The following is a 23677-nucleotide window of genomic DNA, read 5'->3' on the forward strand; positions in this document are numbered from 1 at the left end:
GAACCATCGAACAGAAAATATGACTTCACAACAGCAGGCACCGCAGACCTTCACATTTCACCATGCCGACTTAGGTCCCATGACAGGCATCGTCGCGCCTGACAACGTTGTTCAGTTTCGCGCTGTGCCATACGCCACCATCCCCGCTCGCTTCAAGCAGTCTGTTCTCTCGGATACGCTTGCGGGCAAGAAAGACTTCACGGAACATGGGTATTACTTGCCCTGATGCTTCCCTCGGAAGAGAAGCTAACGCCCTCAGCCATGCATGCCCTCAAGTCTTTAATATTGACGCGGTTGGCGGCGGTAATTTCCCTGACGAAAAGTTTCCACACTCAACGGACGAGTTGAAATGTGCTATCCTTCAGGTGAATGTACCGCTTTCGTGCCTCAAGCAGCAGCCACCATCTTCAAGACTACCTGTATCAGTCTACATCCATGGGGGAGGCTTCGTGCTCGGAAAAATTGACGAGCAGCACAACACGTCTCTCATGGTCGAGCAGTCGATTCTTGATGGTCAACCCATCATCTCCGCGAGCATACAATATCGTTTGGGGGCGCTTGGCTATCTACATACTCCGGAGGCTGGAAATGCAAATCTCGCGCTGAACGATCAACGAAATGCGCTTCTCTGGATCCAAAATTTCATCGAGGGCTTTGGAGGGGACAAGAAGAAGGTTACTGCGTTTGGAGAGTCCGCTGGCTCCATGTCAATATGCGCCCACATGCTACGCCAACATCCGTCTTCGGGTCCGCTGTTCCAGAGAGCGATTCTCATGTCTGGCATTATTGGGCCAACGACAGCACCGCTATCACCCGAAAGCGCAAGCGAGACATACAACAGCTTCTTGAAAAGAGTTGGGATTGAAGAAGAAGGCGAGGCAGGTCTGGAGAAATTACGTCAGGTGGACGTACAAAAGATCGTCGAAGCATCCGCCGAGCATCGAGCAGCTAATAATATGTGGCTTTCGGTTCAAGAGCCAGAATGGTTTGGTGATGAAGCGGGCTCTGTGACATGGGACCGCATCCCCGAGTTGCTTGGCAAATGCGAGTGGGTCAACGAGATTATTCTGGGTACTACTGGCTTTGAGGTGAGTTTCTGCTTCCCTGACAGATACCCAGTGTTAGAAGCTTACCCAAACATACAGGGCGTCACGTTGATGTCAGGAATTGCTGCTGTCAGCCCCGACGCTTTCCTCAAAGGCATCGCAAAGCAGCTAGGCGAGAAAAGCGCGGACCTCGTCGAGCAAGCTTACGGTATCTCACCGAAAATGGACAAGAACGTGTTCATAACTGCAGGCGCACGTTGGGTAGGCGACGTCGTTTTCGATGGTGAGACATTCCGCATCATGCAGTGTATATAGCTAATAGTTGTAGCGCCGACTCACTTCTTAGCACAATATCTCACCCAGCACACAAACAAGAAGGTCTATCGCTACGTCTTCGATGTCCGAAATCCTTTCGCCACCAGTCCCTTCTGGCAGCAAGCGCATCATTGGGTCGACGTCTACTACGTGTTCAAAACGTACCAATTCCGCTACCCGTCACAAAGACTCAAGGACATCTCTACCCAACACGCACGAACCTGGAACAGCTTCGCGAATGGAGAGACGCCGTGGAAAGAATACAAATATACCGGCAAAGGCGACGAAGCAGTGATGGTGGCAGACGAGAGGGATGGCTGGGTGCAAAGGACTGTTGAAGAGCACGAAAAGGTGGTGGACAACAGCTGGCGGAGGTGTGAAGCGTTGGTGGAGAGCTGGGACAGCATGCGCGGGAAGCATTTCTCGCCATTTCAAATCGAGCCAATGAAGGCGAACAAGGTAGCCTAGATTAGATGATAAGGATATCATCCCACGTCAACCTAGGGAAAAAGTGAACCCCCTGGGGTCTACATCGATGTTAGCACACCCACTTTGCATGTAGTCATGTTAATGTAGTCTGCAGACCTGTTCAGGTTTTCCCTTGTATGAGGTGACCCGGTGCTTCTCCGTCATTTTGAGTCATATTGCGCTAGGCTGGATTACACTTAGTGGCTTCTTCTTGCGGCGGAAGACCCTCCGAGTCATCTCTTCTATCATCTTTCCAAGTGTACAAGTATCCGCAAGACTGTTCATGCATCTCATCAATCCCGGCACACTTCAAGATGACTTCACAACAGTCCTCGACACCGTTTTCGCGGTTCGCCCTCGTCACACCTCGACTCATCGTTGTACCCACGCCATTGGCTATCTCAATCCCATCTTATGTCACTCTTTTCGCAAACCTCCTCGCCGACGCTTCTTTCTGCGAGATGGGCTTCGGCGACAAGTTTCCCGTAGTGAAGCGCACGCAAGAAGAAATGCATAAGTCGATCGCTACACGAGACGTTGCACAGTGTTGGGAGAAGAGGGGATTGGGCACTTTTGCAGTTGGCTGGCGACCGAAAGAGCAAGTCAGCGATGATATGGGTCGGTCATTAAAAGATGCGAGCGAGAAAGTCCGGATCATAGATGGGGATGAGATGGATAACGTATGCCAAATACTTGGCGACGTGGAATGGCTAGGCTATGCAGGCGTCCGAGATGCAACCACAACTTCTCTTCCTCCACGCGACGAGTCTGACGATCCACTACCACCGTGGGAAGAGATGGTCGAAATGCTCTACGGTGTTGCGCCGGCGTATTGGGGTCAGGGTGTAGCTCGCGAGGCTGCGGAAGCGGTCATGCAGTGGGCGGCGGCGGAGAAGGGTGTAAGAAGGTTCATCGCTGAGACGGAAAAGCTCAATGCGAGGAGTGGAAGAGTGTTGGAGAAGATGGGGTTTAGGAAGAGTGGTACTAATTATTGGAAGAATGAAGATGAGTTTGAGTGGGAGAGGGACGCTGCGAGCTTGATGTAGGCAGGTTTGTGCTGTGAGCACATATTCTGGAGCGGTTACGAGCATCATGATAGCCCTCAAATGTTTCCAGGCAGATTCATTGTACCCTACTCTACCTAGGTATGCGATGCCTTCTCAAACTTTGTCGCCAAAGAGACTTGGCAAAAGGCCTAGGTCTTGCACCGCCTGCACTGGTGCAAGCAAAGCCTTCGCTTTCTTCGCCTTGCACATATCTTCTACTTCTTTCTCATCTGTCTCATCTAGCTCCACGAGTATTCCTAGTCCATACCAGTCAATTTCAGGAGGGTGTAGGATCACCTGAATGTGCCGCTCTTGTCGAACCAGAATGCCCTTCATCAACCACTTCCCCACGCCGTCAAGGACGTCCCAGTCACTTGGACTACGCTGCCATTCAAGACTTTCATAAAAACCTCTCATGCGAATCTGCTTCAGACTCTCACAATTGATCAAAGCGCGGAGTGCGAACCTATCTAGTAGCGCGTCTACAGACCGCGGGCTGCTCAAGCCGGTTGAAGAGTCAAAGCAGAAGAGCTCTTCGATATAAATTGTCCACTCGATTTCTCGGAGAGAAGTACAGGCAAGCGCGAGCTCCACCATAGGGCTTTTTGTATAGGGTGACGACTGAGAGTCGTGGCACAGATGCTCAAGACAAAAGGCTAGGTGCTTCACTGCCCGCAGACCGTCACCACGAGGAATTGCAGCCAGAATGTCGTAGAACCACGCACCGCCGTCGCCGCCACCCTTCTCGAGGTTGAGAACAATCTGCTGCGTGCGTTCCAGCATGAAGACAACGATCTCGCCCTGCAACTGCCCGCATGTGAGACTCAAAGCCGCGTACCAACGTCCGACATCGTTGTAAGCTTGTCCGATTGGGGTCAGAGTCTTCTGGCTATGTTTGCAAACGGTCAGCGACTGATAGTTCCAGATACAACATGCCCAGATATCACAGCTGGAGAGGAATACAGCGCCGTTTCCGGAGAGATAGTGGTGGTAAACGATCTTTCGAATCTCAGCCGGCAATCGTAAAAAGTGGGGAAAGTATGGTGGTGGCTCGTAGGATAAAAATCCCGTCACTGCTGCAGCGATGTCCTTGAATTCTGTCCACTCGATCCGTTCAATGCCGTTCTCGTAGTGTAGCCATTCCACAACAGGACCAGAGAATTCCCGAAAAGCTGCCACTTTTGCATCCGGCCAGATATCGTAGTCGTTGGTGAAAGCCAAGTACTTTTCTACTCTTTCTGCGAGATCCTGGAACGCCAACCGGTCGATGGGTATTAGGTCGTTCGTCGTTTGGTGCATATATGTCACCGCGGTCGGGACATCGCGTGAAGCAAGAATGTCAATGGAGCCGTGGTCGTCATAAACAAAACCGCAGGTACAGTGTCCGTCCCATAAATGCGCACAGAATCGCGCACACTCGAAGTCGAATACATCATACCAGCCCGTCATGTGGCGAAAGACAGCGTCGCCGAGCGAACCATACCCCATATGCTTGTAAAGCTGTACCAGAGTCCCGGACATGTACTGTTGATGGTACGGCATGAACGGATCAAAGCGACATTCGCGGTTGTCCTTGAGGTATGACATGCTTGCCTTCGCTATCTTGGTGAACTCCCTGTCTGCGGATGTTTTGCGGAGAAAAGGCTCGTAACGTAGATACCAAAGACCTGCAAAAGATAGATAACGGAAAGCTTTCGTGAGGTCCTCGTAGAATGGGTCCACAGATAGGTTGGAGCTCTCACTATGTTGGGCGAAAGAATCACCCAGCGCATCATTCGGTGTGGTGTGTAGAACGGATTCGGTCTCGTATTCCATGGTGTCTCCAACGCCCTCGAGAAGATCTTGGAAAGCCTCGAGAAGTGAGTGGTCATCGGATTGGTCCACGCAATCGTCATGGTCTGTGGCTCTTGCGACAAGGAGCACGTACTCGGAAGAAATAGCGTCCTGTCATCATAGATTAGTAAAGTAGACGAAGACGTTTGAGTCCAACACATACTTCTACCTCGTAATTTATACACTTCGGCATATCGGATTATTAATCTCGAGTTGAGAGTAGCGACTCGTTGAGTGAGAGTAATGCAGTAAGTGGATATGGTGATAGACATGACGTTGGGCGAGACTGAGCACTGACCATTTAGTCTAGGCAGCAGAGTACCTACGTGTGTCAATTCGCAGCCGCTGAAGTGAATTCACCTAGATACTACCCAGGTAGGTCTACAAAGAGAAAGATATCACGTGACGTGTAGTATCTTGCCCAGATGCCATGTAAGCAGGGCGTCAGGCAACCCGCGCGGGGAGGTCAAGGCCTCCATGCTACCTAGGTACCTATCATGATAATCACCGACTACTCGAAAGTACGGAAGAAGTAGACACTTCACAACGCGACAATGACAGAGGCTGTGCTCATCCCCGAAGTCGCCGGTCATGAGACGGCATCCGTCCATGAGCCCAAGTTCACCAAGTTCCTGCTTTTACCCGCGGAGCTACGTCTCAAGATCTTCGCAGCGTACTTGCACCTAGAGACAGCGCACAATGACTCCACGCTGGCGGATCATGGCCACCTCAGATACCGCAAGCCTTGTTGCGACGTCTTCGAGAGCTATTTAGAGAATGCGCGCAACACCTCGAGTCTGGCAAAGCATCTCCATGTCGACAATTACAACAATCCGTGTTGTACCTGGCGCTGGCCAGAAGACCTCATCATCTGCGATCGAGATGCCGATGAGGAGCTGACGACCGCCACATTCGCGCCCTGGCTCCCTGCTCTCGCGTTTGCAAACAAGCAGCTCCTGTGCGAAGTCACCCTCTTCATGCTCTCAACAACCGAGTGGTTCGACTTCAAATATGACTCAAAGAAGCCCTTCAAAATCGCCCGCTGGTTCGCAGACTACCTTTCTACGTTCCCCGCGGTCACGATCGATGGCGTAGCTACCACCCAAGGATTCGCAGCCATCAAGCGCATCAACTTCCCCCACGTAAAGTACATACCGTATACCCGGGCCAACTATGATATCGACGGCAACCTCGACATCCCTCTAATGCTCAAGTGCACACAGCTCGAGACAATCGCCATGTCATTCCACTGGATCCAGCTCGTCGATAGAGCGTACACACAATACCAGAGACCTCGCGACCTAGAAGATTTTCTGGATGCCTTCGGTTTCAGACCGATGCTTGAACATGGCGGGGTTAAAAGGGTGTATCTTGAAGGTGTGAATCATCTCCAGGGAGGAGAGGGGCGGTTGGCTTGTCTGTATAGGTTTGGCGAGTGGCTTGTGAAGGGGTATAGGAAGCGGGGGAGGGAGGTGGATGTGCATATCAGTGAGCGACGCCAGCGGTTTGATGGGAGGACCGCGGGGCCGAAGCTTGTTGTGGAGGACAGTGAGGAGGAAGAGGGGGCACCCAAGGGCGACCGGAAGTCTGGGAAGCGCGGAAGTGGAAGAGTCGGTTGAGCATCTCTTGCTTAGACTGCCGGTTGACCTATCGCACGGTTGGAACCAAATGGATCGATCGGATCCTCCAGCCCATTGCACTGCAATCTCTAGCGTGTATGAGGGATAGGTCAAGCTGAACGTCGCAGCAGTTGCGACCAACGGTCTGGAGGCATGATAGGCAATAGACAGAGAAAGACCAATATTGCGGGTCATTCTCCACCGTCCAAATGAAGTATGCTCCATGGTATTGTAGTGACGGAGTAGCACAAGCGGTTGAAGGAAGCCTCTGCGCGGCGTAACCGACTTACGATTGGCAGCGAGAGGCCAATAACGTGTCACATCGCGACGAGATATCGTAAAACGATAGCTCATCGATCCAGGCACAAAATGCTGCTCGTCGCCATCGTAATTCATCGCCCGCAAGTCGAAGCGACCTGATCCAGCGATGTTCTCGTCTTCTTTTCGTGTTCTCGTCGTGCGCAACGCTTCAAAGTCGCGACCCGCCGGCTATCCACCGCCCCTGACCCAACCTGATTCGACCGCCATTTTCGCCGTGGTACAAGTCTCCGCAAAACCAACACAACAACCATTCACACGCGTCACAGTGGTAAAATCCGCCCGCCCGCACACCGCAGGCCGAACGCTATGATCCCACACCGAACAAACACCCACAGAAATTTCACTCCCAGCCCCCACGACAGGTCTTCCCGGCCAACATCGGCCCTGCACAGTGGATCTTGTGAAAAATCCTCCTCCCAATACCACCTAGCCATCACGTGCGCCCCTGGCCCATGCCCTCCCCCCTCTGCCTATATAAACCGCCCTCCCTCCGTCCCTCCTTCTGCTCATCATGTCGATCATACTTCATAGAATCATTTCTAATAGTATGCATCCTCTTCTGAGTTACTCTAAGTAGCCACAGAATCTCCACCCTGGTTGATGACTATCAGCCTCGATGTCCCGGAGTGAGGCTTTTTTTACGGACGCTTCGGCGTGCGTGGCGATGATCTTCAGCTGACTGGTTTGCGACTTCGTGTTGCGCTGGGAGGCAGGACGTTGATGGCAATCTGACAGGTTACCTTTTTTTTTCATTGATGCGATGGGCTTGTCTCGTCGGTTGAGGAAGGAAAATGATGGTGTTGGTGGGCTGGGACGGTGGTGTCGAGGCGGAGGAAGTTGCACATCGCGTCGCGTCGCGCTTTCCGCCGCCCATCGACGGTGTCTATGTGGGAGGAACAAGAACTCAGAGCGATGCGCGTCACACTTAGTACTACTGTGATTGACCGTCTATTGAACGCTTCCAAGTCTACTGTAATTAAATGATGGAATGCATGGCTTGTCAGTGTTTGCGCACAGAGAGGCGGCGTTCGTGGAAATGTCTTCGCGTGCGTCAAGGCTGCTGCCGCTTTCCCAAGGCCGACGCCAAACATTCAGCGACAAGATGCGAGGGACTTTCAGCGAAGGCCAGAACAACCTATCACCTGCGCAATCCAGAAGCGCAATGTTCGTTTGAGAGATTTCCTATTTGATAAGCCCCTCAAAGCCATACTGACGTTCTTGTGTCGCATCCACCACCACCGCGGAGTCCGAATCCATGTCCCAAGCCTCTACACGTCACCAACTTCAGATCTTTAGCCCTTCAGCACATTACATCGCGCTAGAGATAGCTAGCATACCGTGATAAGCTGTTTTGGAGGGTCCATGGATGGAGCAATGAGGCAATCAAAGGTGTAGGATATCGATGTTGTGTGTGGCTGGATTTTATCGAATTGGGGGATTTGCGAATGTTGGAGATGAATTCCCCTGGACTCACGGTGTTGGCTGTTACGTTAAATTTAATTGGAGACTATAAGGGAAGGTCTGGGAACAAATTGATAAACTTAAAATATCGAGATAAACGTAAACAGGATGAAGAGGACAGCTTTTGTTCATTTCGTGACTACAATTATCACCTTAACACCAAACTCATCCGAACTTTTCCTTCGTGACAACAACGCCGAACTCCAGCCTAACTTCAGACTCCTCAACATGCATGAAACTTTTCCTTTCCTGTGGACCTAGGTCTCAGTTGCATACTGCTGATGATTTCGCTTCCTTCATCTTTCTCCTCCGCACTTCCCGGGCTTTGGCCGCATTCGCCTGCAACTTGCGTTTGGTCACTCGTTTTGCCTGCCAATGAGCGCCCTGACTGTTGCGCGATGATGTACTGAGTGTGTTCGTCTCAATCTCGGGGGAAGGAGTGGTACTGCGAGAGATCGCATGGGCTGCCGTGACTGAGGAAGGTGTAGAGTGATTCTCCGCTGTTGAAGAAGATATACGTTCAACGGATGGCCTGACATCATCTCCAACGTCGTTGTCAGCGCCACGACCTTCGTCGTTGCAGTCATCGTTGCCACCGGGCATGTTGTGGTTTGGAAAAGAGGACTCAAACTCGGCGCTCGATAGCAAGCCAACGGATCCTTTGGGCGACGGACTCTTATCCCGCTCCATAGCGTTGCGAATTAAGACTTCCTGGCGGAGACATGACGCTACCTTTCTTGCTCGAAGCATTGGTGAAGGGTATGTAGGCCTCACCGGCAGTTCAGGAGCTGGCTCTGCTGGAGCAATGTTGTCGGTTGAGCTGCTCGTTCCGCCGTCATGCGTCGATAGAATGCATTTCCGAGCGCGTTTCAACGTGTGCTGTTCTGCCATCAAACCGGCGATCGCGACATCGAGACCGTCGATTTTTGCGTCCAGGCCCGACAGTACGGCTTGTCGTTCGGTACGGTGAGTCTCGTTCTTCTTCTGTTGATGACCCATTTCAATCGTCTTGAGATCAAATGGAATGGCGAACGGCTCATTCGCTGACAACCCAGTAACTTGATGAGAAGGTTTGATGGAGCTGATTGGGTATGCGATGATTGGGAAGGCCGGGAATTATTGTGAAGCGTTCTGGTGATGGGTGAAAGAGGGTATGAGAGTAGAACAGTTAAGAAGATGCTACAAGCTATACATACCAGCGCCGACCGACCGTCCTTGGAACAGCTAGATAATGAAGTGAGAGAGCGAAGATAGATCAAGTGAAACGAGATTGTATGGATTCAAAGTGCGAGCAGCAGATGATAGGGACCAGTAGTCTTGCGTCGTTTTTGTAATGTTCAGTGGCTGTCCTGGGCATGCAGTTGACCAGTTACATTTCGTAAACGGCCTCCAGGTTCCGAGGTCTCACTACTGCACGAGCAATGCGAACTATAGCGTCTTTGGCCCGACTTCCACGTGCTTAAGGAGGCAGTCTCTCGTCATGTTGGAAATCATTCTGCTGGGAAATGGCTTCGGGTGTACACTGCGATCGATGTCGCGATTGTTGGAACGTGCAGAACAGTGCTAGCGCCGTGGAGTAGCTATGGCTTGAATTCATTCCGGGATATGCGAACCTCACACGGGACGAAGGGAGTGAGCGGGGAGTGGGGAGAGTTGCTGGGCATCAGTGGACCGGGGTCGGAGATAGTCTAGCCCGGGTTTGGCTAGTCAGGGACCAGAAACGTCTCTCGCGCAGCGCGACACGTCAATTTTTTGGAGTTATCGACAAAGTTCGCGACAGCAAAAGGCTATCACGACGCCAATGCTCGAATCCAGCCCCGGGTATGCCATCTTCAGCGATCTGAGGAGAAGGATGGGTACTTCCTCTTCTCAGCCCGTTCCTTCCCCAAAACGCGAGGCCGCGACGGTAGCTTCCCCCGCCACGGCGCGCAGGTCCCACTTTAGTGAGTAGACGGCCTCGACGCGTTTTAATGGGCACTTTTTCGCTCCATCAACCTCCACCTTCCCGCCCAGAGCCACGACTAACGCATTGGAGTGGCAGACCCAGATATGGATGACGTCGCCGCGTCAGAGCAGCTCATGAGCGAAAAGGGCACGCGCATCGGCGCCGCCGGCTCCATTGGCACCCTCTCCCAGGTCGACGGCAGCCAGGACGCCTCTCCTCTCATCCAGAAGAAGCGCAAGCGGAACAGCGCACTCGGTCTGACGAAGAAGAGTGTCGCGACTTCTCCAGGCAAAGGCATGCTAGCCCAGAACGACGTTCCAGCATCATCTCCTTTTCCCTTTCCCGCGACGCAGCCGGAGCCCGAATCGCCTGCTGCCAATGCTTTCACCCACTCGACCGCAGTCGAGGTACCCGACTCCCAGATCCCCGGACGACCCGCGCAACCGACTGCTTCATCGCCCATGTCCAGCCACGTCGTTCCGTCCAGCGCAACCAAAGGCAAACGCACATACAAGCAGAGCAAGCAGTCGAAGCGCGATCGGGCTCTCAGCGACGCTATGCAAGACGACGACATAGACCAGGACGGAGACACAACCATGATCGCAGACGCGGTAGCCTCACCCTCGCACACGGCATCGAAGAACAAGCGCGCTCAAGAAGCGGACGCGCCGGAGTCGAACGACGCACATGCACGCAAAGCTGCTGCAAGGGACGCTGACGGAACACCCTCATCGGCTAAGCGGCGAAAGATTGGTACGCCAAAGTCGCTGACTACACTACGAGATCTCATTGGAGGCGGGGAAGACGACGACGCCGAGCAACCACGGACCGTCCAGAAGTCGAAACTAAAACGAATCAAGAAGCCGCAAACCCCCGTCGCGAAATCGAGAAACCTCTACGAGATCCCCGACGACGATCCGCGTCCCACGAACGGAGAGGCAAGCACCACGCAGACAGCTACACCTAAGCCGCGTCTCAGTTTGAAGAAGACAAAGAAGAACAAGGACATTATCGACAACCGGCCTACTCCGGTTCGCACGCCTGCTCAGCCGTCGGGCGAAGAGGAAGACGAGGACAGCATCATGCGAGAGCCCGTCTCCAGTGACGAGGCAGACCTTGCTCCACCGTCCGGTGATGATCACAGCGATTTCAAAGAGAAGAAGAAGACTAAGAAGAGGCGGTCATCTGCGAGGAAAGCAAAACCAAGGCGGGAGAGCGGCAGATACAGCTTTACCTGGAAAGATCCGCCATCTGGTACCGCGGCAGAAAGAGCACTGAACACCGAGCATGACCTGCAACACCCCCCAGATCTACGAAGCTCCGGCGACTTCACAGCAGACGAGGAAGAGCTCATCCGTCGAGCTATCGTAGACTACCAGCAGAGGAAAGGTTTGGAGGTGTCTGAACTTGTGGACATCATACAATGGAATCCGACTGACCCCAGCTTCAACACTGGCGACGGAACTATATCGTCCAAGAGCGAGTGGTCGCCGCAGGACGTCGAGGACGCGCGTGAAAGCGCGGAATTCTGGGATGACATTAAGCACCTCCGCACAGAACGCTCGCACGACAGATTGAGAAGACATATCCGCCAAACATACCATCAGTTCAAGAGGGGGGTATGGACGGAAGAGGAAGACAAACGGCTAAAACAGTTCTACGGGATGCACCCCAACAAGTGGAAGGTCATTTCGGTAGGCATGGGGGATCGCTCCATGCACGACTGTCAAAACAGGTGGCGCGACTACTTGCAATATGGTGACAAGCTCAAGTCTTCGCGCTGGGACGAAGAAGAGGAGGATCTTTTCATCCGCGCCGTCACCACGGTCGCTCAACGGGACGAAGACCACCGCGCCGAAGAAGGATTACCGCCCATTGACGAATACACGATCAAGGATATCAACTGGCAGCAGGTCAGCCGCGAGATGGACAACACCCGAAGCCGGATCCAGGTCGTACAGAAGTGGAGGAATCTGCAGAAGCGCGAATCTCCGCCAGAGATTGAGGTGGAACGCAAGCCGAGGAAGGAGAAGCCTGCTGCGTCGAAATCTGCGACCCCCGATCCTACTCCTAAGAAGCGCGGACGACCAAAGGGAGAGGTTGGCGCAACACCCAAACCCAATCCTCGCCACTCAGACAAGTCACAGGAAGTCATTGACAACTCGGATGATGAAGCCCAGGCCTTGCCGCCGCCCAAGAAAGCCAAACGGCCAAGGAAGAGTGAAGGCTCGAAGGTGAAGAAGCCCAAGAAGTTCCGCACGGCAGAGACCGACGACATTGTTGACAACACCGACGAAGAAGGACAAGCCAGTAAGGAAGCGGACAGCCCACCGAAGAAGAAGAAGCGCAGAAAGTCACAGAAGAGCGAGGCCGCAGAAGCCGACGACGACGACGAGTCTCGCCCGACCAAGAAACGGGATGTGATCGAGAACTCAGAGGAGGAGACGGCTCAAGCCGGTCAACAATCAAACGTCTCGCCGCCAAAGAAGAAGCGTGGTCGACCACGGAAAAGCGATGGTATCGAAGCCAACGAGGATCGAACGCCCCACCCGACTGAGACAGAAGATGTCATTGAGAACTCGAATGAGGGTGCTGATGTTGATGAGCAACCCAAGACCTCGCCGCCGTCCAACAAGCGCGGACGTCCTCGAAAGAGCGATACACTGGAAGCCAACGAACCGGAGAAGCGTCCCGAGCCTGAAGTCTCTGAAGAGTCAGTAGCAGATCTGGAGCTTGCCAATGACGATCAGTCAGAGCACGCAGAAGGCGACGACAAGGTCGTGGAGGAAACCCAGCCAGTTGTGCAGGAAACCCAAATAGATCCAGCTCTGATCGATCCAGCCCTGATCGATCCAGCTCTGGACTTGAACCGTACCCAATCACCGACAACTGGTGATGACGCCGAGCAGGAGATGGATGATCCATCCGATGAAGATGAACCATTCAGCACCGCACCGATCATTTCCCCAGAGCAACCGCAAGGAGACGGTAACGACGAAGGACAGCAGGAGAATGGGGACTCAATCGAGGACGCCGACCCAATCGAAGACGACGAAGATCAACGCAGCGTTGCGTCGAGCAGCTCATCACAGGACTCGGACGACGACCAGTCCGAGCAGGACAGTAAAGTCTCGGCGCCAACGGAGAACGATGAGCTTCCGGTCGAGGAGGCACAGCTTAACGTGATGTCGACTGAACAAGATGGCCCGAAACAGACTCTATCCACTGGCGACAAGATGCAATGGGGCGACAAGTACGATCTGATCGCGAGCCTGCAAAACCATCGCGATGACCGTGAAGAAGACGGAGACTTCAATTGGGACAAGATTGCAGAAGAAGTGGCAGAAGAGCGCAAGTACATTTGGACTCCACAAGTACTGCAGACCGCATTGGACCAGCTGATCCAGCTTCTCCGCGACAACTGCAAAGAAGTGGATGAGGATGACTTGGACGGGACGGTGGATGATATAATGGATTTCATCTCCAGTGAGCATGGAGAACAGATTGACGAGTACTACGACCTTTCATAGGAAATGGATTGACACGGTCGTTGGGTTCTGTCGCCATCAAGCGCTTCAGGCGGTAGTGCATTGAACATACTTGGAGTAACGCATTCGTCGCGTGTACATAGTATATAAAAACATATACACCATCGCGTAGTGCAGTATAGCATAATATCTAGCGTTCCTCCCACACCCCGTATCTTCCTCCATCGTGACCTCTCTCACAAGTGCTAAACGAAGCCGTCACCCGCACTAAGCCCCTTCGCCACATCGCCTCGGTTGGCACCCGAGATCTCACTCACTTGCCCCACGACATCTACTTCGCGTGCGTAGCGCATCGCGCATAGCGCATTTCGCATAGCGCATTTTGGTCGTTCAAGGTTATGCCTAGCGAGCATCGAACAACGCAAGGCGAAGTAAACGTTGTGTCGATACATCCGGCGTTTACGGAGCCGCACAGCCACGCTCAACGCCTCAACATAGTTACATTACACGGTGAGGCACGGTAAACAACACAACACATTCCACCGCTGTGGCAGGTAGCAGAGGATACAGCGAGAACCCAAAATAGAATTACACACAAAAGTTTTAAGGGTCACGAAACGTGGATCCACAGCCGCATGCAGGTGTAGAAAGGACGAGGCTGTGGATGGTGGACAGGTGTGTGAGCACAAAGGCTAACGCACGCTGCACGAGCTATTGAAATCTCCGGGACCCATACGGCGTATGGTAAAGAGACTAGAGATGTTAGAGAGCTTAGAGGGTCCGAGTACGATGGAATGTGTGGGAGGGTGCTGGGATGGACGCGGTCTGCGGATGTGAGTGGGTGGTGTGATCTATTAGGTTGGGTTGGCGGTGGGCGCGGGGCAAACTTCGTCCGTGGTGAAGATGCGATGGATATCTGGTCAACACAACGAGTTCTCAAGGGAAAAGAGGATGCATCGTGAAGTGCATACGCAAACTCCCTCGAACACATCACAACATGGTGACACCTCCAGCCTCGTGCAGGCTGACAATCGCCAAAGGGCAGTTCCCTGCTCGAGTCTCCACCTGTCTTGGCTTATGTCAGGTGGTCCCTGCCACGACCAAAGGCGGCCGGGGCTTGCAACGTTGCGAGGCCAATGGCGCGATTTCTGATCATTCCCTTAACCGGCACCCTCCATGACGTTGGCTTGTCTATCCGCGGCCAGTCAACGGCTTTGGCGCGAAGACGAGGCGACGAAACGGACAGGATGGCCTCGCTTTCAGCGCTCCGAGGTAGGGTAGGGTCGGCTGGCTGCTGGCGGAGGCGGATGGAGGATTAGGGTTCGTACTGCTGCACTCCACATTTGGGTGCCCGTATTTCCCCCCCTTCTATCTTACTGTACCCAGTGTAATCCTTCACTCCATCGCCGCTGTGTCTGTTGTCGTTGTTGCGTTACTCTCGGTTGCGCGTCCCTCGTTTTGCATCTGCATCCGCATCGCCCGCTCGCTTCTGCAGTGACATCCATTCGCTCCACCTAGCTGATTGTCATTCCGGCTGTTTGTGCCACAGCCAAATCAGCGTCCTTCGCAGCCTACGCCTCCTCACCAGGGCCCTTGCCACCCGCTCACCCTCGAACGTGCATCCTGCGTACCGGCACATATAGTATCCGGCTGTTAACCCGTCCTCCCTCGTCGCTCGTCGAATAGAACCAGGTCAAGGGTGCCGACCTTGTTCCTGAACCGCGACGTCATTTTGACCATTTACCCGCTGCCTTCCTTTCACCTGACGAGACCCGAGGAACCCTTTGCGAACACGACTCGTTTACGTTCGACGGCCCTTTTTTACCCCACGACGTGCACGCGACCAGCTGGGCGCACGTGTTTGGTACCGATAATAAGCAATGGAGCAAGTCCGACCACAGCCCGCGACAAGGCCCGAGGGTCGCCGCATGTCGATATTCACGGAGGTGGGACTGGTGGATGAGAATAAGATGATGGAGGAGAGGAGCCCGGTGCCGACACATGGAGAGAGTTTGAGGAGGCTGCGGCCGGCCAAGATGCTGAGGTTTAGGAGCCGGAACGATATCTTCAGCGCGGACGGAGAGAGGTTGGCTGACGACGAAGACGATTGGGAGTCGGTTTGCGACGAGGACGAGGCGAACGAGAACGTGTCGCGTATGACCACCACATCGCAATCCTTTCTTCCGACGAAGCTGTATCGATTCGGCCTCTTCAGTGTCCTACTGGCATTGATGCTACCGATCATCCAACTCAATCCGCTCAAACACGTCGGCGTACGGGGTGGCGCGATCCCGGCGAACTTGATCCAGGCCAATGCCGAACTCTCGATGCTCGTCAGACGAGAGGACAGTCCGACCGATGCGTGTAGACGGTGGAGCGGACAAAGCGCCATCGTCAACGGAACACTGTACATGTACGGATTCCGCAGGACTACCGACGGCCAACAAAAAGAGGATACATGGAGTACGTGTCAAGAGGCAGCTCAATCCTGCGCATTTAGTGCTAACATGATGTAGACAACGACTTCCTCACCCTCGATCTCACCGAATCCTGGCAAGTCGCCTCTCCCGCTCTGACCGGTCTCCCTAAGCCCACGGGCCCACCCGCTGTTTCGCTCGGTCAGCTCTGGGCATCGCACGATTCGCTTTGGCTCTACGGTGGCCAGTTCTCCGACAGTCCTCAAGCCGATCCTTCGAATAACTCAGTCTGGGAATACAACATTGGTGGCAAGCAATGGATTGAACACGCCGACCCAAAGACCTCGGCTGGTGGAGAAGAGGCAGAGGACGCTGGTCAGTCTGTACAACGCGTCGCTGAAGGTGCGGGTCTTACCGTTCCTACGCTGGGCAGGGGCTTCTACTTCGCTGGCCATTTGGACTTCCTTACGACGGAAGGCTGGAGCATCCAGACCCCGCGACTGTATCTGAAGAGCTTGTTGGAGTTTACATTCCCAGGTCAGAGCAACAATGCTGTAGAGTCTCTCGGAGATGGCAAGACTGCTGGCTCGGACGGTGTCTGGCGCAACATCACGTATGGCGGACTACAGAACACTGCGTCGTTCCCTGAACGCGCGGACAGTTCGCTTGTCTACGTCCCTGGATTTGGAAAAGAAGGGCTCTTGATTGGATTGACTGGTGGTGACAATGCTACTTTCGTAAGTCGACTGCTGAGGCTGTGATAACGGAAGCTAACAGAACGTAGACCCAGATGAATACTATCGACGTTTACGACATTGAGACATCGACATGGTACAAGCAGAGTACTTCTGGCAAGACGCCGAAGTACCGAGTCAACCCATGTACAGTTGTAGGAGCTGCTGCAGAGTGAGTACACCTTACTTTCCTTACCACTCGCAATTCTTACTGACAATGTCCAGCGGCTCATCGTACAACATCTACATGTTCGCCGGTCAAGATCTCAATGACCCTGGCAAGCTTGACACCCAAACGCAGCGCGACGACATGTGGATCCTTTCCGTTCCCTCATTCTCCTGGATCGAAGTCGAACAAGGCACCGACAAAGCCAGCATACCTCCGCCACGTGCCGGCCATCTATGCCAGGTCTGGGACCACCAGATGATCGTCCTAGGCGGCTACAACACCGACCTCGGCTGCGACGCGCCCGGCATCTACGTCTTCAACATGAGCAGCCTAGGCTGGAGCGACCAGTTCACCGCCGTAACAGGCAAAAACGCACTCCAAGGCTACAACGCCAAAGACAAAGGCAGCACCGGCAACCCCCTCGCCCAACAAATCAACCAACGCGGTTTCGGCGTCGAAGCCGGCATCGAAGGCTCCTACGGCTACGCCGTCCCCGAAGCCGTGCAAAGCGTAATCGGTGGCGCAGCAACCGGCGGCGCCACCCTCACCGCCCCCGTCCAAACACCCACCCAAGGCCCCCTCGCAACCGGTAAACCCCAGACCTACACCATGACGGGTCCCGACGGCGCAACCATCACCAACGTCGTCAACGGGAACCCACAGGGTAGTTCCTCAGGCGACAGCGGCCCCAACATCGCCGCCATCGTCGCCGGCGTCATCGCAGGCGTCTTCTTCATCATCGCCGCCTACTTCGCCTTCTGCGCCTGGATCTACCGCCGCCAAGTCCAGATCTGGAAGTCGCATGCTGCGGCCGTACAAACACGTGCGAATGCGGAGAAACAGGGTACTTTTACTAGTAGCTCGGGGAAGAACAGTAGTGAGCGACCGCCGGGTACGTTGGGGGGTAGTAGCCACGGGGGTGTTGCGGCGGGTAGCTTTGATATTACGAGGAGGGGGAGCGATGCGGTGCCTATGCCTAGCACGGCGTATGGGGGGCCGGGAGAGGGGGATAGGTGGGGCAGGAGGAATAGTGAGGGGAGTGTTGTGGATGGGTTGTTGGATGGGCAGGAGCCGAGCTTTTGGGGCGCGAGGGGTGTGCTTTTGAATCCGAGGAGGAGTTTGAGGGTTATTAATAGGGATTGAGAGTACTATCTCAATCTGGGAGTACAGTGGTGGCATATGATCTTCTTTTTACGATTCCCCCGATTAAGTATATTCAGGCAAAGAATTTGGTTGTATAATGATGGGATAGGGCAGAGATACATGGCTGATTGGGATAGTAATAATGACATATGGATAATGATCTACTTCTCATAAATCATCTCTTCTTTGCCCCTCTCTTCTTCAGCCCTCCCTCCAGCTAACCGGAGTAAAGTAACCAACGAAAAGAAAAGAACCCACACCCCCACACACGTCGAGGATCCCACCGCTCCCTCAACCGCTCCGGTTAAGAAGCCCCACCCCCATCAAGGTTATCTCGGAATCAGCCTCGGTGCCCACCTAAACCGTCTCAAGCCATCAGATTAAACTACACCAGTGAGTCTGTTTGCGTGTAGCTATCGAGAGGATGGCATGGAATGGGGTTTTGGAGGGTCGAAAACCTCCGGCGAGGTCTGTCAGGTAGGTATGCTGGTCTGCATGCAGACTGGGTGGGTGGGGGAGGCGGAGGGGAGGCGGAGGGGAGGTGGAGGGGAGGTGGTGGAGGTTATGTCTCTCGCTCGAAGGGGGGAAGAGGCGTGAAGTATCGGTAGTAGTGAACAGAGTAGTAAGAAGAATATCTAGGTTCGTTTGGGTGAAGGAATGCCCAGAGGGGTTTATGTAGCAGAGAGCGGAGAAGGCGTGTTCTCGCGCAGTAGGTACTTAGTATATATATGTTAATGATGTATTTGATCATGCGTGCTTGAGGACCTGTAATGCAAAGTAGACAAGATAGTCGGATTTTGAAGTGATCTGTCGCATACTATACGCTGTCGGTGTTAGAAAATGAACTCTCATTACACTCGGTACGCAGTGAGATTGTTTGCAAGCACGGTTTGTCGCTCTTTGACACACGCAAGTCTAGTTAGTAGCAACGTGGTGTAATCACTTCAGTCTGCATCGCCAAACAATCCCTTCTTCAGCACCCCGGACAAGCCGCGGAAGCCAACGAAAAGAACCCAGATATCCACACACGTTGGGGGTCCCACCACTCCCCCAACCACTCCCGTTAAGAAGCCCCCCCTCGAAATCAGACTCTCACGCGCTCGTCTGACAGACGATCTGTATCACCGTTGGAAAGCTACGCCGGCCGGTCGTAAACTTTCCTGGTGACACGTGATAATCTGTCGGATCGGACGCGTGGAGAGTTCCGTCCCAAGGGACTGGTCTGTTGCAGACGCCAGTTTGTTGAGGGGAAGAGAAGGGGTGAGTAGGAGGAGGGGGGGAATATATAGATGATAGGAGGAGAGGGGAGGGGGGAAGGAGGCTGTGGGGCTGTTGCCTGGTGTGTTTACAGTGAAGGCAGTGGCGGGAGGCGGTGGTGCCTGGTGTATTTACAGTGAAGTTGATGGTGTAAAGACGCTGGAACGTCGGGATAGTGAAAGGTTGAAAGCAGCTTTTGACCGGATTTGTCTTGCATCCTGAGTGCATGCGCATCTCACCCCGCGCGAGGAGAACCCACACCTTCATAGTGACACCATCTCTTCTTCAGCCACCCAGCCAAGCCGAGTCAAAGCCAACGAAAAGATATACGTACGTTGAGGGTCCCTCCGCTCCCCCAACCGCTCCCGTTAAGAAGCCCCAACCTCGAGAGGGGTCTCATTCCAGCCTTCTTGTCTTGACACCTTCGACCACGCGGTGCCATGTGGTAGGGTGTCTCAACAAGCGGGCTGAGACGAGACCCCTCTCGAGGTTACTGGTCTGATACAGACCCCTTCGACCTGGGCGCCCAGGTATACAACAATTCTCTCTTTGGAGAATGACATCCGTGATGGCCCTTTTCTTAGGATCAGCGCGTCCGGAGTGGTTCTTCTTTGAAGACCACCATGAGCTGCGGCGTTCCACTCTGGGAAGCTTCGTGATGTTAGCAATTCATTTCATGTCTCGAGTCGAGAAAGTGGAAGGGAGAAAGAAGGGGAAGGGAAAGGGAAGGAGAGAGAACATACCTCGCACTCCCGTCGGCAGCCCCACCTCTCTGCCAACCAGCCCGGTCAAGGGCGTCCCTATATTATCTTTCCTATCGTGTACACCCGTTTCAACTTCTTGCGGGTTCGACACAACGCCGGCACACATCTCCATCTGTGTCTCTCTGGTCTCGTGCCGGAATCTCTTCTCTTCTCTTCGACATCGGACCGCGTATGCAATGACTCCTCTTTGGGTAGTCACCATACATCTGTGTCATGTCAGCTCTCCGTCCCAGATGTTCCGTGGAATAGGTGAAAGGGGATAAAGAGACAGCAAAACTTGGAAGCCATACCTCATCCCCCAGTGTTGAACAGTCCCACCGCTCTGCCAACCGGCTCTTTCAAGAGCCTCCCGTTACAGGCCCTTCCTACCGTGTAAACCCTTTGGGAGACCCACGGTCCAGATTGTAGCGCTGGTGTGATGCACACCCCAGAGATGTGTGTTGATGATGGTAGTTGATGTGAGGGGAAGGAAGAGGGAGGTGTGGTAGTGGGATGTATATAGACGTGATGGATTTGCTAGTAAGAAGGATCTTGTGCGTTTGACTGTCAGGCGGGTGATGAAGATTGTGATTGTTAGGTGTTTTCTTTCGCGCTTTGATGTCAGGCGCGAGTGTGATGCGAGAACCGACTAGACATGTGGAGAGAAGATTGGAAAGTGAAAGTTTGGTATAGCGAAGATTGAAATTACGCGTAGATGTCTCTAAATCTGACGAGAATAGTAGAATACGTGACAGACAATGCCAGCATCGCGAGTTCACCGGCTGCCATAGTGTGTGTCTCGCGCCGGTCGACCGGAGGATCAAGCTTTCTGTATGTGAAGCCACATCACTCCTTCCTCAATTATAAGGCTCCGTCGCTTCCTTCTCTTTGGCGAACCAACACCATCTTCCTGACGAACTTGGCGCTTCACACCCCTCACATGACGTTCTTCAGTCAATGGCTTTCACACGAGGTGCGCGGTTGTTCGGCGCCGATCAGCCTCGGCATATGGACAGCCGAACGCTGGACCGACGTAGGCCCAGCACCAGCTCTCCGGAGCACTGGAGCTTGCACATGCGAAACCCAAATCCGCTTTCGCCCACATCAGCCACGCATTTTCGCTCTTCATCGCATTGTGGGAGCAGTCGCGTAGGTGTGCTCTTTCTCTAGACGGCTTCATTGGTCTTCATACCTTACTCGACTACGTCTATCTGGATTCTACGCGCGCCTGTCCATCCCACGCGACCCCACTACAGCTCCCGCCATGTCAAACACGGCGGATTCGGTCATTGAGAAGCTGCCCAACACGGCGGAGCTAAAAGAAGATGTCAAGGCGGCTTCTAAATCTTCGCTGCAGTCGCTGCGGGCGCTGTTAGCGGGAGGTGTGGGTGGAGTGTTTGCTGTCGTGGTTGGCCATCCCTTTGATCTGGTCAAGGTGCGCATGCAGACGGCAGAGAAGGGCGTCTATAGCGGGGCTATGGACGTTGTGCGGAAAACCATCGCAAAGGAAGGACTGGCTAGGGGGCTATATGCAGGTGTTTCTGCGCCGCTTGTTGGTGTAACGCCCATGTGTGAGTACAGGAGGACCAGTATATGAATAACCAAGGCTGACAATTGACAGTCGCGGTGTCCTTCTGGGGTTACGATCTCGGCAAGCAACTCGTATCCAGCGTATCCAAGGTCGAGAACAACCAGTTCAGCGTCGCACAAGTCTCCGCCGCCGGTTTCTTCAGCGCCATCCCCATGACCATCATCACCGCACCCTTCGAGCGCGTAAAGGTGCTCCTGCAGATTCAGGGACAAAAGAACCTGGCGCCTGGAGAGAAGCCCAAATACGCTGGTGGCATGGATGTGGTCAAGCAGCTATACAAGGAGGGCGGCATCAAGTCAGTGTACCGCGGCTCTGCCATGACACTGGCGCGTGACGGCCCTGGATCAGCCCTTTACTTTGCGACATACGAGACCGTCAAGCGCAGTCTCACGCCAAAAGACCCTGTCACTGGTCAGCCGGGGTCGCTAAGTATGGGTGCCGTCATGGTTGCTGGAGGTGCTGCCGGTATCGCCATGTGGATACCTGTCTTCCCAGTCGACACTATCAAGTCGCGGTTGCAAAGTGCCGAAGGCCGACCAACGATCAGCGGAACCATCAAGGGCATCCACGCGAGCGGTGGTCTCAAGGCTTTCTTCCCTGGTATTGGCCCAGCCATGGCACGAGCAGTACCTGCCAACGCAGCCACCTTTGCCGGTGTAGAGCTTGCGCAAAAGGCGATGACGAAGATGTTCGACCGCGACGGCGAGTAAGGGACTCGCCAAAGTCCTCAACTTTTTCGGATTCGCTTTTCTTTCATACTCCATGTCCATCTCATGTTGATCACGAACGATTTGGTGGCATTGCATATGGCGTTGTTAGTTTTCGCCTCCGCGCTTAGATATAGAGCAAGGGGCTTTCTGGGCGAACTCCACCCTTCGTCCCACTCGCCAATAGATACTGTTCTCACATACCCATCTTTCCTACGTCCAAAGTACCGGTTTTGGGCGGCCATGCGGTCTGTGCAAGCCAGGGCCCATCGGAATGCGGTTGCATCCGCAGTCCACTCTTCCCGCCCAACCAAAAGCCGGCCAAGATGACAAAAGCCTTGCGATCGCTACCGCGGTCATGGAGCTGGTAAGGCGCCGGATGTAGACATGCAGTACCAGGTGCATACCGCCTTTGTTCGCTATACAATCCTCCGCTAGTCGCCACCACCCCCCGCGCCAATATGCCTTGCTTCGCCTTTGTCCTCGTCTATATCTCCCGTATTCGTACTGTATGTGTTTCAGGGATTATCGTGTCGATACTATTAAGAGGTGGACGGGATGTCCTGATGACGTGTGGAGATTGGCTTACCTCGGTGATGAATCGAGGTGTTGAGAGATATGACAATGGAGACTGCGCGAACCCGGACACCATCGATCTCGAGATCTGTTGCGCCAAAGTTTTCGCCCCTGAACCAGCACCCTGTTTCTCATACCGCTGAATCAGAAAAGGCTCATCCCATCTTCCTCGAGCATCCATTCGAAAGACTGTCTCCTACCTTGGCAGCATATCCACGCGTTGTCGAAGCTTTACAAAGGAGACGAATATCAGTCTATCCCGACGTCAGCGAAACGATGCAGAAAGCACTAGGTCACCGTGCCGACTTCTTCGACGACTTCTCTTCGGAATCAGAATGGGAGGACAGGATGAGCAAAACGATCCAGAGTCCGATTTCAAGCCAGGGGCCGGGTCTGAGAGACATTCCGTACGACATCCACGCCGACACTGAGAATGCGCAGCGCGGAAGGAACAGGCAACGCAGTACCATCACCTCGCTGCCCAGACTCGCAGATCTTGCAGATGTCTCTGGTTCTGGAACTGATGATAGCGGAACCGGCGATGAGCGAGCTTCTGGTCGAGGAACCAATCACGCACGAAAGATGTCTCTAACGCGTCTGAACAAGGATAATGTGCGCCTGGTGGATAATAGGTCTATCAGATCCAGTATCGACTCGCCGAGACACTCGCTACGCAGCAATTTGTCTTTGCCCAACTCGCCGCTCATGGCATCGGTCAATTCAGCACCGTTCTCTACATCAGGACCTCTGGAGGATACACTCACCGCTCTACCGCAAAGCCCGACGTTCCGCAGAGAA

General features: G+C 53.8%; 5 protein-coding genes across 5 annotated transcripts; all 5 read left to right on the forward strand.

Annotated features, from left to right (window-relative positions):
* Nucleotides 1-488: 488 nt before the first annotated feature.
* J4E78_005885 (uncharacterized protein) lies at nucleotides 489-1829 on the forward strand (the record flags this gene model as incomplete). The annotated part of the gene is made up of 3 exons (XM_049366500.1): nucleotides 489-1088; nucleotides 1146-1307; nucleotides 1410-1829. The coding sequence occupies 3 exons, from the start codon at nucleotides 489-491 to the stop codon at nucleotides 1827-1829; spliced, it is 1182 nt and encodes a 393-aa protein (XP_049222226.1).
* Nucleotides 1830-5262: 3433 nt separating this feature from the next.
* Nucleotides 5263-6327, forward strand: J4E78_005886 (uncharacterized protein; the record flags this gene model as incomplete). Its single annotated transcript, XM_049366501.1, has 1 exon — nucleotides 5263-6327. The coding sequence occupies one exon, from the start codon at nucleotides 5263-5265 to the stop codon at nucleotides 6325-6327; it is 1065 nt and encodes a 354-aa protein (XP_049222227.1).
* Nucleotides 6328-10188: 3861 nt separating this feature from the next.
* J4E78_005887 (uncharacterized protein) lies at nucleotides 10189-13584 on the forward strand (the record flags this gene model as incomplete). Its single annotated transcript, XM_049366502.1, has 1 exon — nucleotides 10189-13584. One exon carries the CDS (start codon nucleotides 10189-10191, stop codon nucleotides 13582-13584), a length of 3396 nt encoding a protein of 1131 aa, XP_049222228.1.
* Nucleotides 13585-15422: 1838 nt separating this feature from the next.
* Nucleotides 15423-18005, forward strand: J4E78_005888 (uncharacterized protein; the record flags this gene model as incomplete). Its single annotated transcript, XM_049366503.1, has 4 exons — nucleotides 15423-16005; nucleotides 16059-16696; nucleotides 16744-16865; nucleotides 16919-18005. The coding sequence occupies 4 exons, from the start codon at nucleotides 15423-15425 to the stop codon at nucleotides 18003-18005; spliced, it is 2430 nt and encodes an 809-aa protein (XP_049222229.1).
* Nucleotides 18006-21572: 3567 nt separating this feature from the next.
* On the forward strand, nucleotides 21573-22306 carry J4E78_005889 (uncharacterized protein; the record flags this gene model as incomplete). The annotated part of the gene is made up of 2 exons (XM_049366504.1): nucleotides 21573-21576; nucleotides 21627-22306. The coding sequence occupies 2 exons, from the start codon at nucleotides 21573-21575 to the stop codon at nucleotides 22304-22306; spliced, it is 684 nt and encodes a 227-aa protein (XP_049222230.1).
* Between the last annotated feature and the right edge of the window lie 1371 nt (nucleotides 22307-23677).

The sequence above is a fragment of the Alternaria triticimaculans genome (assembly GCF_023758025.1).
Source record: "Alternaria triticimaculans strain BMP 0046 chromosome Unknown scaffold_7, whole genome shotgun sequence".
NCBI classification, from domain to species: domain Eukaryota; kingdom Fungi; phylum Ascomycota; class Dothideomycetes; order Pleosporales; family Pleosporaceae; genus Alternaria; species Alternaria triticimaculans.